General features: G+C 43.2%; 1 protein-coding gene across 1 annotated transcript in view; it reads right to left on the bottom strand.

Moving 5' to 3' along the window:
- Positions 1–6,178: 6,178 nt before the first annotated feature.
- Positions 6,179–12,492, bottom strand: part of FAM78B (family with sequence similarity 78 member B) — an 89,837-nt gene continuing 83,523 nt past the window's right edge. The window contains exon 2 of the mRNA XM_027086447.1: positions 6,179–7,650. Within this exon, the coding sequence (XP_026942248.1) occupies positions 7,128–7,650 (523 nt within the window). The 3' untranslated portion in view covers positions 6,179–7,127. The remainder of the gene's footprint in view (positions 7,651–12,492) is intronic.

Genomic DNA, 12,492 nt, shown 5'->3' with positions numbered 1-12,492 from the left:
CACCTTAGCCATCCTCACTGAGCTCTTGGGCCAGACAGGCAGACCAAGGGAGCACTTGCCAAGATTCTGGGGTTCCTTTTGTGATGTGTGACTCCAAAGGGGAAAATGAGTGGCTTCCGAAGTTTCCTGTGAGCATTGTCTACCTGCTGACTCTGTTTAGCCTGGAACATAGTAGACACCCCCTACAAATACTTGTAAGAGTGAGTATCCAGAGGGGTCTCACAACACCCTCCCGTATCTGCTCTTCTTGTGAAGAGAACAGTGCACAGAAGATGGCACGAAGCAGGGCTGGGGCTGGGGTGAGGCAAGCCAGGTGCTGAGGGCAGACACTGAAGGGGGCTCCCTCTCAGCAGATACAGAATCAGAGCTTGCAAACAGGAGTGAGCACCTTCTTAGATTTTCCAGCCCAGGCACCTTGGTTGGTTTACGCTAGTCCCGGGCCTGGCCTGAAGCAAAGCATTCCGTCCTCCCTCCTGTCTCCTCCCTGCTGCTAGTGATGCTGGGTCTCAGCCAGCCTGAGATCAGCCCCAAACTCAGCCATCTCTCCATTCAAATGCTTCACGTGCACCCCTCTCAGAGCCCCTCACAGTCTCCAGGGAGGTTTGCGTGCAGCTGGGCTGCGGCCGCTCTGTGTCTTGGCCTTCTCCCCTCACTGCTGTCATTCGAATGTCTATATTCCCTTCTCCCGGGCATTTCTGACCCAGCATTCAGCTGTTTTAAGGGTCAGGCCACGTTTTCTGGGTTAGTGAAGGACAAATAGGAGCCCTGAGGCAGAGAAGAGCCTCCTTTGCAAGGCCACGTGGCCTGCTACCCAAAGGCCTGTTTTCACATTTGCCTTGGTGAGAAGAGATAGTAGGCTCTCGTCGGGACCACTCTCCAGCTGGGCAAAATTACCTTTCTCCCCAGAAAGTCTGTGGTGGGGCCCACCTGGCAGTGAGGCACAGGTTGGGGTTTGGGGCAGGGAGCCTTGGGAAGTAGCCCTGAAGCAGGCTATGTGGCTGGTCCAGATGGGGCCATGTGGAATAGGGCTATAGCAGGCAAGGCCGGCAGAGAGAGGGGCCACAGCCAAATATGCCTCCACGGTGGTGAGACGGCTTAGGGGTGGAGGCAGCGTTGGAGAAAGTATTTCCTCCTTTTATGTGCGCCCACGTGACCAAATCTGTAATGTTACCTACAAACCGTCCCAGCCAAGATCTGGGGCATCAAAAACCGTCCAGGGACAGACAGGCCAGTGGAGAACCACATAAAATTATATATACATATAATGCTAATAATTTTTCCCTCTGTATCTCTTGCCTGAGCCAGTGACAGGAAAAACATAGCTGTTCCCGGCTGGCTTCTCCAGGAGACTTAAACTAGGCAAATTGTGCTGGGATTTCAAGTCCGGCCCAGATCCGATCAACCTCTTTTCCTTTCCAAAAGGAAAGGAACTCTTGGAATTCCAGCTATAAATTCTGCCCAGAGCTGCTTTCTACAGGGCTATGCAGTGGTCTCCTTTCTTTTCTTGACTGCCAGGGTCCAGTTCTCTCCATCAAGGTGTCTGGGGGCAGGGGGAGCTCAGAAGCCCCACCTTCCCCCAAGGACATGTCTCCCTTGGCAGGGACAGTGGGTTTCCCTGAGATGGTCTTGGGCGTCCAATTCAATGGCACTTGAGGACCTGCAACTGACCCTGGGCCCCATGATTCTACTGAAGTGACAAAACCTTACATCAGGCAGCACATTAGACATTTTGGAGTGTTTCCAGACATCATCCTGCTGTGTCTTCCTGACTATGATGTTGGCTGGGCGGTATTAGTGGCTCAGTTAACAAAGGAGACAACTGAGGCTGAGATGAATTACGTGATTTGCTGAAGGTCTAGTTCATCAGCTGCGTTTAGAAAATTCAAGTCATGCTGAGGTCTTGGGCTCTGGCCTCCTGACTCAGAGTACTCTTCCAAGGTGGAAGAGGAGAGAAATCACCTGAGGGCACAGACCCTGAGACAGCTGAACCCAGACTCTTCAGGACAGCTTATTCTGTCTGGACAAAGTGCATCCAGAGATCCATTAGGGTGACCCTGCAAAGACTCCCTCTGCTAGTCAGTCAGCCCTGCCTGAGGAATAGCAGTGGCTGGACAGGCAGAGAAGGATGCCTGCATTTAACTAGGGAGAAAATGCTCTGTGAGAATGGAGTAAAAGTGTGGTGCCAGAAGACTGAGATTCAAATCTTAAGAGCACCACTGATATTAGTGTGACCTTGGACAGGTCACTTGACTTTCAAATCCCTTGTCAGTAAAGTGGGGATATAAAGCAGACCTTATAAGATTGTTGAGAATCAAATGACAAAATTTTTGTGTCTGTGCTATGCAAACTGCAGCATACTAATCAAATGGGAGTTATTATTATTAATAACAATAAGAAGAGAAAGATTAGACCAATACTAAGATTTTTTATCTTGATTAGAGATGTTTTTTACTCCACACAAAGGAAGGTAAAAACCCTTTGTAAACTGTAAAGCACTGCAGACCTCAAAAGAATTATTAGGAGGACTGAGGTTAGTTAGTGATGGGATCCATCATGGGAGGGAGCATGGCTGACCAAGGAGAGCAACTGCAGTCCGTCTCCCTAGAGGCATTCCTATAAGAGTGTTTAATGATGGCCAAACAACCTTGGCTGTCCTCTGGCCACTGAGCTGGCAACTCTTCTGAAGGCCTTCCATAGGCAGATGTCCTACCAGGGAAACTGGAACCAGATGTACTCAAGATCTCAGAAGAAATTAATGGCAATAAGACTCTGGGGTAAAAATATCTCTGGGCACTGAGCTGGCTTACTCCACTCCCTTTCTATCTAAGGATCTTTTAGGCTTAATTATAGAGTTCGGGCATTCATTGGGGTTTTAATTAATTTTCTTTTCAGCTTGAAGCATGTGTGAGTGTAGCGGGTCTGTGTGTGTGTGTGTGTGTGTTTACATCTTTCTTTGCAACTCAGTCGGGAGCTGGCTCTGGCAATGTTTAATTGTGCCCTCAGTTCTAGCAAGAACGTTCAAGGTGCCAACCGGAGCTTGGAAAGCCATTGTTTCCAATACCTCTGCCCCACATGCTGCTCCTGACGCACCGAGGGATGGCGGGTGGCAGGGCCTTGCTCAGCTGGGACCTCAGCTGTGGGATGCGTGCTTTCCTCCTCCTTTTGTGCTCTTGGTGTTTCAGGGATTCTCAGACCAGGAGAGCAGATTTCCTACTCCACTAATTACCAGTACTGTGTTAAGAGATGCCGAGTGACAGCCAGCTCCCACACTGTAGCCCCCAACAGGCTTTCTTCTGGGCAAATCTCCCTGGGATTACACAGTTTTCTGCATAAGAAAACAGTGTTACTTCTCTTATTTTAATATGTCCACTTAGTAGACTGGTAGGGACTACATGACTGTGTGGGTGAAAGTGACTTGCTTTCTCCTTTCCTTCGTTCTCTTGTGCTCTCTAGGCAGGGAACAACGCGGGAGGCACCACAGCATAGTGTAACAGCATGGGATTTGGAGTCAAGTGGCTCAGTTTGAATCCTAACTCATGACATTTTCTATTTGTGTGCCTATGGATAAGTCTCTTAACTCCTTTGGATCTCAATTTATTGTCTGTAAAAAGGGGATAATAGCAATATCAACAACAATATTACACTCATAAGACTGTCTGGGGATGAGAAAATGCATGTGGAAGCCTTTTGTAAAATACTCCATAAATTGTAGTTCTTTTATTTTACTGCTCAGAACTACTGCAGAGAACATGATTTTGACCTGTGAGGTATTCCTAGCACAGGAAAGAGGGAGTTGCAAAAAGGCCCATGGAAGGGGAGGCAGAGGATGAACTCGCCTCCAACCTTCCTGGGTGCTGTGGACCAAAGCAATGAACTGGGAATGTAGGATGCTGCAAAGGGCCCAGATTAAGAGTTCAATCTCAGAACAGCTTGCATAGATAAAGGGAAACCAGGAACATTCATTTTTTGAACATACTTGTGACAAGGATTTCCCCCTATTCTTTAAAGGATGGATTCAATTGTCTCTAGTGCTAAAAGGGTGAATGGCTCAAGGTTGATGACAATGCTTTGGCTGGAGACAAGGGGAAAGCTGTGGGTCTTAGGTAAGTGTGACCATGCTGTGATATGAGATATGGGAGACCTAGGGTCTTCTCTTGGCTCTGCTGCTAATTATGACCCCTTGAATGATGTGACCCTGAATAGATGAGCTAATATAGCTCGACCTCAATTTCCTTGAGATCATGGAATAAAAAAATCTCAGAGGTGACTAAAGAATCTATGACCTAATGAAATGCTCTTTTCCACACAGGAATTAAAAACTCTTGTGCCAACTGTTGTGTGTATATGTGTTTAGAATCCAAATATAGTACTAAGACCACCCAACTAAAACCTAATCAAGGCACCACAGGAGCCCCTTTAAGCTGATGGTGTCTGGCATCAGACCCAGGGACTGTCAGGGGAAGAAAGGCCTCATGGGAGGATGGGGGTGACCCCAACAGAGATTTCAAGGTGAATTCTCTCTTGTTGGAGAGTTTCATTCGGCAATATCCTGATTAGCTGAAAGGTAATGATCTAAGGATGACAGAAAGAAAAGGGATCATTTCCTTGTAAAGCAACTATAACTTTAGAATAATAGGCTGCAGGGCAATCGAGCATTCTGCCAGGCTGATTTCAGAATTGAGAGACCCAACTATGGAGTTCACAACAGTAGCACTGACAATAATCATAATGTATATTTGCACAGTGCCTTTAACTTTCATAAGCACTTTCCCATCTACTTTTCTCATTTTTGTTGTTACATAATTTTCCAGAAAACTTGTGGGAGGTCATTTCTTTTAAAACTCTGAAAAGTGTGAGTTTTCAGTAGGAACAAGTCTAGCTAAGTATGTAGCACCTTGCTTTATAAATACGATAAAAGTTATGCTATAAACATAATTGTGTAAGTAATGTCTTAGTTTAATGGGCAGAAATCTTGTGTAGTATTTTGCAATGTAAAAAATACTTCCTCATTAACCTTCTGTTTGTTACAATTTTAGATTTTTAAATATCAGGTTTTCTTAAAGTAGGGCCAACAGGGATTGGATTCCAGGATAAGTATCCACACTCCAGAATTCCATAAGGGTAGCATCTAATTCATTCACAGGGAGAGAGTCCTGTTTCTGACATCAACGTGGAAATCAAGCAGTTTTATATTTAAACCATGGAGCTCTCTGGGACTACCTCTCCCATAAAACAAGGAGGCATAACATGGGAAGCGACAGAGGAATCCAAATGTAATAGCTGAATTATTTCTAAATGGAATGTCTCCAGGTCTTCTGTGAGTCACCGATGTGTCATTAACGTGGTGTTATAAATAGCTCAGCTTGCCATCAATAACTGATCTATAAGAGAGTAGCTGGTGGTTGGGGTGTGAGATTAACACTACATAATTTGGAGCGGATCTGTTAACCCTCTCATGTAAATAAGCACCATCTCCTGGGACCTGAAATAAATTAGACTAAATTGCATTTTTAATAAAAGTAATAAACAAGTCCTCCTGTTTTTTCTTCTCCCTTTTCAAACTCTGATAAAAGACAGGTCACTGGAGCCAACCATGGGATTGTAATAATTGTGTTGAATCGTAACTCTCTCGTCTCTGAAATTAGGCTGGCAGTATCCACCCATAAAATCCACGATGATATTATGAGAGTTTTATAATTATTTTGCATGGGGGGGTTTGAACAAGGATCTATCTATCTATCATCCGTCTATCTATCTATCTATCATCTATCTATCAATCAAAATTAGCACTATGGAGGATAAAAGGAAAAGCTCTTTTTGTAGTGATTTAAAAGCTCTTTCTGTGGTGATCCTTATGGTAAAGACTGGATACTTTTAAAAGTTTATATTGGCCTGACTAAAGATCTCAGCAATACAGGTTTGCTTACTGTGAGTAACTCAGATTTTCATTAAGAGTCTGAAGTTAAGACTTATGAAGTACTTTCTCACAAATGCTCAAGCAGTTAGAGTTGAGCTTCTGGGAAGTTGAGCTAAAATAAACATATATAGGTACACAGTGTATGTACTGGGTATGCATAAAACCTATAAGCACACATGCAGGTACAGCTGGCAAATCTGCTAGTAATTATGCTATATATATCCTGGCATGTGTGCTTGCATGTGTGAACGTGTAACAGTAAAAATACTATTCTTACTTGTAGAAATGTTCTTGAAACTCTACATGGGTTCATGGCTTATAAACAATTATCTTTTTGTAAATTTAGGGCTGGTAATGGGAACAGAATAAGCAGCTGTAAACAAAATCACAATTCGGGTTTCACTAAAAACATGGTGAAGGCCCCAAATATCACAGCTATTGCAGAATACAGAACTATCTATCCAAATACTGTGATTGAGGATACTTTAAATAAGCAGTTTTTGGAAAGAGGTGGGTAGATGGAACCATTGAGAGTCACCATCAGTTAGAACTACGGTCAGCAACTTGGACAGTTCCTAGGAGGCTCTCCCTCAGAATGGAACCAATATCATGTCTCCAGTTTTCTTAGCGTTTCTTAAATTCCAGTGAGTGTGTTGATGATTAACTAAGACATGCACAGGTATTATTTTGCAATAACAAATTATTCCCTCCTCCTTCCATTGCCCATTCTCTTCACCACCTGACTTTCCTTCCAACCCTTTCCCCAGCACCCTCCAGTTGGGCAGTGGAACTGTATGTCTTACAAACACCTGGTGTGGATGTTTTCACTCCCACTTCTAATTGGTTGGGAAGCAGCATTTGCCACAGGCACTGTTTACTTTTGTTTCCATCCCCTGCATCTCACAGGAAAGAAATGGTCAATAGTTCAAAGAATCATCCTGGTCAGCTCCAAAATATGGCTACTTGCATGGTAATCACAGCAAGTCTGTCAAATCAGTGATTTCTTTATTCCTAAAAGGAAGGGATTTTTCCTAAGGATTATGGTTCTACCACCCAAGGAGCAGCTCTACCCTTCACAAGTGGCTGCAAAGGCTGGCAAACCACGAGGTCTGCTTTGGCTCAGAAACTCAGTTTGGCTCCTGCCACCCCTGGCAACCTCACTGTGTGTCTCAGTGGCGTGTGCTCCACACACAGTCAGGCCAGTCTGCTTCTACTTAGGAGGGATCACAACCAGAGGTGGCCCCCGCTTGGGCCTCCACATGAGGACCTGGGCATCGTTGGCATTGGGTTTCACTAGTGCGTTGGGGGGGATAGGTTCCATCCGGCTCAGGATCCGGGGCTGCTCCTGCTGAGTCCTGCCCACCAGCCGGGCCCGTTGCCCCAAGAGCTGAAGAGGGTCCACCTCAATGTCCACCCTCATCCTCCACTTGATCGTCTGCAGAATGATCTTCTCTTTCGTGGTGGTGTTCATGGCCACCAGCCAGGTAGTGAAACTTTGGTCCCTCTTGATCCTCGTGAGCAGTGGCACATTGCTGTCACTCACTGGCACTGCCCATGTCACACTGGGGTAGAAATTGTCATTCATGCTGACGGAGAACCTGGAGATCTTGTTGGTGGGGCCAACCAGGGTCACAGTTTCTGTGGTGTTCCCGTACCAAGGGTAGCTCACCCCATCTGAGTCACTGATGGCTTTTACTCTCCCTTCCCTCAAGTCAGGCAGTTCCCAGCTTGACCTGGCAAAGCAGAAGAGATGCACAAGAAAAGAAGAGGCTGAATGAATTTTTCAGAAGCTGGAGAGATGCCCACCACTTACTATCACAGTCAACTTGGGCAAAATGGGAGGTTCAGAGGGGAATTCAGGTCAAAAAGTTCTATGCTGTGCTGTTTCGGGATTAAATGAGAACAAATCAAAAATAAAAAAGCAATACCAGAATAAGTTAAATTAAGCCATAGCTGGTCCAACTGGAAGCAAAAAGCTCAAAGAAGCATTTATGAGACCCACAAAGAGGCATCAATTAGCTGGAATGGTGCAATGAGGCAACAATTAGCTGGAATGGTGCAATTGTAATGAACTACCTAGAGGCATTCGATTGCAAAAACCACTTTTTCAGGAAGTATCGCGTCTCTAAGGTTTGTTAAGAAAAGGTGGTGGTTGAAATCTGACATTCTTGGAAGGAAGTATCAGGTGGAAAGGAGGGCAGAGGGAGGTAAGGTTAAAGGTTATACTGATTTCCTAGGAAATCAAAGTAGTAGAATTTCTACCCAACAAAGAAAGTTGTTTAAATTCTAGTCATTGGCCAATCCAGCATTTAGAAAACAGACATAGAAACTGATAACACAGGAGATAACGGTCACCCTTGGGAAAACACTTCAATGTGCAAGTTGTGCCATAGGCTGGCATACATAGTCTCTACTATGTTGTTCTCCCATCAACTTTAAGTCCAGCCTGGAAGTCTAATTGCTTAGTTTAGCAAACTTGCCATTCTGGGTGCTTTGTTACCCCTGGCTGCTCCCAACCTTGAACAGAGGGAAGGAGGAGGATATGTGCCCTACTCTTAGCCCATGTGTCTCCCCCAGTGCTATGGACTACTCATCGTCATCATCATAGCTGATACTTACTGAATGCTTGCACTATTCCGACCACCGTGCTGAGTACTTTAATTATGTCATCTCAGTTAATGCTCAAAATATCCCACAAAATAAAAACATTTTTATTTCCATTTACACATGAGAGGGTGGAGGCTTAAAGATGTTAAGGTACATGCCAAGGGTTCTACAGATTGTAAGACGTGGAGCTTGGAGTTGTCTGACTCCAAAGTCTATGTTTTTGACCACCGTGCTACACTGCCTTCTGAAGTGTCCTCACATGATGCTGGAGGAAGCCAGAGTGGAGGGCATTCAGGCTATCCAGGGGGCTAGCAGCTCCCAGAGCTGCCATGGGAAGATGGACTGGGTCCTCCTAGGGGCAGACGTTTAGTCAGCAGAACCTGGCTATGCGTCCTCCATAAATCCTTTCCTGGGACCAAGAATGACTCTCAGCAGTGTTGCATGAGAATTTAATAATTAAGGAAAGAAATGAGACTGTCCACTCATCAGCTAAGAGGGGGAGGTCTTGTTCGAAATGAAGTTCTTCTCTTAGGAAGTGATAGAATATCCTACGACTTTACTTTTTCTTTTTAAATATTTTTATTGAAATATAGTTGAACAAAATATGTTACATGTGTGTAATATAATGATGCACAATTTTTAAAGCTTATACTCCATTTAGTTATTATAAAATATTGGCCATATTCCCTGTGTTGTACAATATATCCTTGTAGCTTATTTTATTATTTATTTATTCAGTTATTTTTTAGCATCTTTATTGGAGTATAATTGCTTTACAATGGCGTGTTAGTTTCTGCTTTATAACAAAGTGAATCAGCTATACATATACATATATCCCCATATCTCCTCCATCTTGCGTCTCCCTCCCACTCTCCTTATCCCACACTTCTAGGTGGTCACAAAGCACTGAGCTGACCTCCCTGTGCTATGCGGTTGCTTCCCACTAGCTATCTATTTTACATTTGGTAGTGTATATATGTCCATGCCACTCTCTCACTTCGTCCCAGCTTACCCTTCCCCCTCTCCGTGTCCTCAAGTCCATTCTTTATGTCTGCGTCTTTATTCCTGTCCTGCCGCTAGGTTCATCGGGACCGTAGTTTTTAGATTCCACATATATGTGTTAGCATATGGTATTTGTTTTTCTCTTTCTGACTTACTTCACTCTGTGTGACAGACTCTAGGTCCATCCACCTCACTACAAATGACTAAATTTCGTTTCTTTTTATGGCTCAGTAATATTCCATTGTATATATGTGCCACATCTTCTTTATTCATTCATCTGTTGATGGGCATTTAGGTTGCTTCCAGGTCCTAGCTATTGTAAATAGAGTTGCAATGAACATTGTGGTACATGACTCTTTTTAAATTATGGTTTTCTCAGGGTATATGCCCAGTAGTGGGATTGCTAGGTCGTATGGTAGTTCTATTTTTAGTTTTTTAAGGAACCTCCATACAGTTCTCCATAGTGGCTGTATCAATTTACATTCCCACCAACACTGCAAGAGGGTTCCCTTTTCTCCACACCCTCTCCAGCACGTATTGTTTGTAGATTTTTAAAAAAAATAAATCTATTTATTTCTTTATTTATTTTTGGCTGTGCTGGGTCTTTGTTGCTGCGCTAGGGCTTTCTCTAGGTGCGGTGAGTGGGGGCTACTCTGTTGCGCTGCGCGGGCTTCTCATTGCGGTGTCTTCTCTTGTTGCGGAGCATGGGCTCTAGGCATGCAGGCTTCAGTAGCTGTGGCTCATGGGCTCTAGAGTGCAGGGCTCAGTAGTTATGGAACATGGGTTTAGTTGCTCCGTGGCATGTGGGATCTTCCATGCCCAGGGCTCGAACCCGTTTCCCCTGCATTGGCAGGTGGGTTCCCAACCACTGCACCACCAGGGAAACCCCTGTAGATTTTTTGATAATGGCCATTCTGACTGGTGTGAGGTGATACCTCGTAGTTTTGATTTGCATTTCTCTAACAATTAGTGATGTTGAGCATCCTTTCATGTGTTTGTTGGCAATCTGTATATCTTCTCTGGAGAAATGTCTATTTAGGTCTTCTGCCCATGTTTGCACTGGGTTGTTTTTTTGATATGGAGCTGCATGAGCTGCTTGTAAATTTTGGAGATTAATCCCTTGTCAGTTGCTTCATTTGCAAATATTTTCTCTCTTTCTGAGGGTTGTCTTTTCATCTTGTTTATGGTTTCCTTTGCTGTGCAAAAGCTTTTAAGTTTCATTAGGTCCCATTTGTTTAATTTTGTTTTTATTTCCATTCCTCTAGGAGGTGGGTCAAAAAGGATCTTGCAGTGATTTATGTCATAGAGTGTTCTGCCTATGTTTTCCTCTAAGAGTTTTATAATGTCTGGCCTTACCTTTAAATCTTTAATCCATTTTGAGTTTATTTTTGTGTATGGTGTTAGGAAGTGTTCTAATTTACTTCCTTTACATGTAGCTGTCCAGTTTTCCCAACACAACTTATTCAAGAGGCTGTCTTTCCTCCACTGAATATTCTTGCCTCCATTATGAAAATAAGGTGACCATATGTGCGTGGGTTTATCGCTGGTTTTCCTATCTTGTTCAATTAATCTATATTTCTGTTTCTGGGGCAGTACCATACTGTCTTGGTTACTGTAGCTTTGAAGTATAGTCTGAAGTCAGGGAGCCTGATTCCTCCAGCTCCATTTTTCTTTCTCAAGATTGCTTTGGCTATTTGGGGTCTTTTGTGTTTCCATACAAATTGTAAAATTTTTTGTTCTAGTTCTGTGAAAAATGCCAGTGGTAGTTTGATAGGGATTGCACTGAATCTGTAGATTGCTTTGGATTGTATAGTCATTTTCACAATGTTGATTCTTCCTGTCCAGGAACATAGTATATCTCTCCATCTGTTTGTATCATCTTTACTTTCTCTCATCAGTGTCTTATAGTTTTCTGCATACAGGTCTTTTGTCTCCTTAGGTAGGTTTATTCCTAGGTATTTTATTCTTTTTGTTGCAATGGTAAATGGGAGTGTTTCCTTAATTTCTCTTTCAGATTTTTCATCATTAGTGTATAGGAATGCAAGAGATTCTGTGCTTTAATGTTGTATCCTGCTACACTACCAAATTCACTGATTAGCTCTAGTAGCTCTCTGGTAGCATCTTTAGGATTCTCTATGTATGTATCATGTCATCTGCAAACAGTGAGAGCTTTACTTCTTCTTTTCTGATTTGGATTCCTCTTATTTCTTTTTCTTTTCTGATTTCTGTGGCTAAAACTTCCAAAATGTTGTTGAGTAATAGTGGTGAGAGTGGGCACTCTTGTCTTTTCCCTGATCTTAGAGGAAATGGTTTCAGTTTTTCACCATTGAGAACGATGTTGGCTGTGGGTTTGTCATATATGGCCTTTATTATGTTGAGGTAGGTTCCCCCTATGCCCACATTCTGGAGAGTTTTTCTCATAAATGGGTGTTGAATTTTGTTGAAAGCTTTTTCTGCATCTGTTGAGATTATCATATAGTTTTTATCCTTCTATTTGTTAATATGGTGTATTACATTGATTGATTGCATATATTGAAGAATCCTTGCATTACTGGGATATACCCCACTTGATCATGGTGTATGATCCTTTTAATGTGCTGTTGGATTCTGTTTGCTATGATTTTGTTGAGGATTTTTGCATCTATGTTCTTCAGTGATATATGCCTGTAGTTTTCTTTTTTTGTGACATCTTTGTCTGGTTTTGGTATCAGGGTGATGGTGGCCTCGTAGAATGAATTTGGGAGTGTTCCTCCCTCTGCTATATTTTGGAAGAGTTTGAGAAGGATGGGTGTTAGCTCTTCTCTAAATGTTTGCTAGAATTCACCTGTGAAGCCATCTGGTCCTGGACTTTTGTTTGTTGGAAGATTTTTAATCACAGTTTCAATTTCAGTGCTTGTGATTGGTCTGTTCATATTTTCTGTTTCTTCCTGGTTCAGACTTGGAAGGTTGTACTTTTCTAAGAATTT

This window comes from Aethalodelphis obliquidens, unplaced genomic scaffold (assembly GCF_003676395.1).
Source record: "Aethalodelphis obliquidens isolate GAN/ISIS:26980383/991018 unplaced genomic scaffold, ASM367639v1 scaffold55, whole genome shotgun sequence".
Lineage (NCBI taxonomy): Eukaryota > Metazoa > Chordata > Mammalia > Artiodactyla > Delphinidae > Aethalodelphis > Aethalodelphis obliquidens.
Note: the sequence above shows the minus strand (reverse complement) of the source record. Positions and strands in the feature narration are given on the sequence as shown.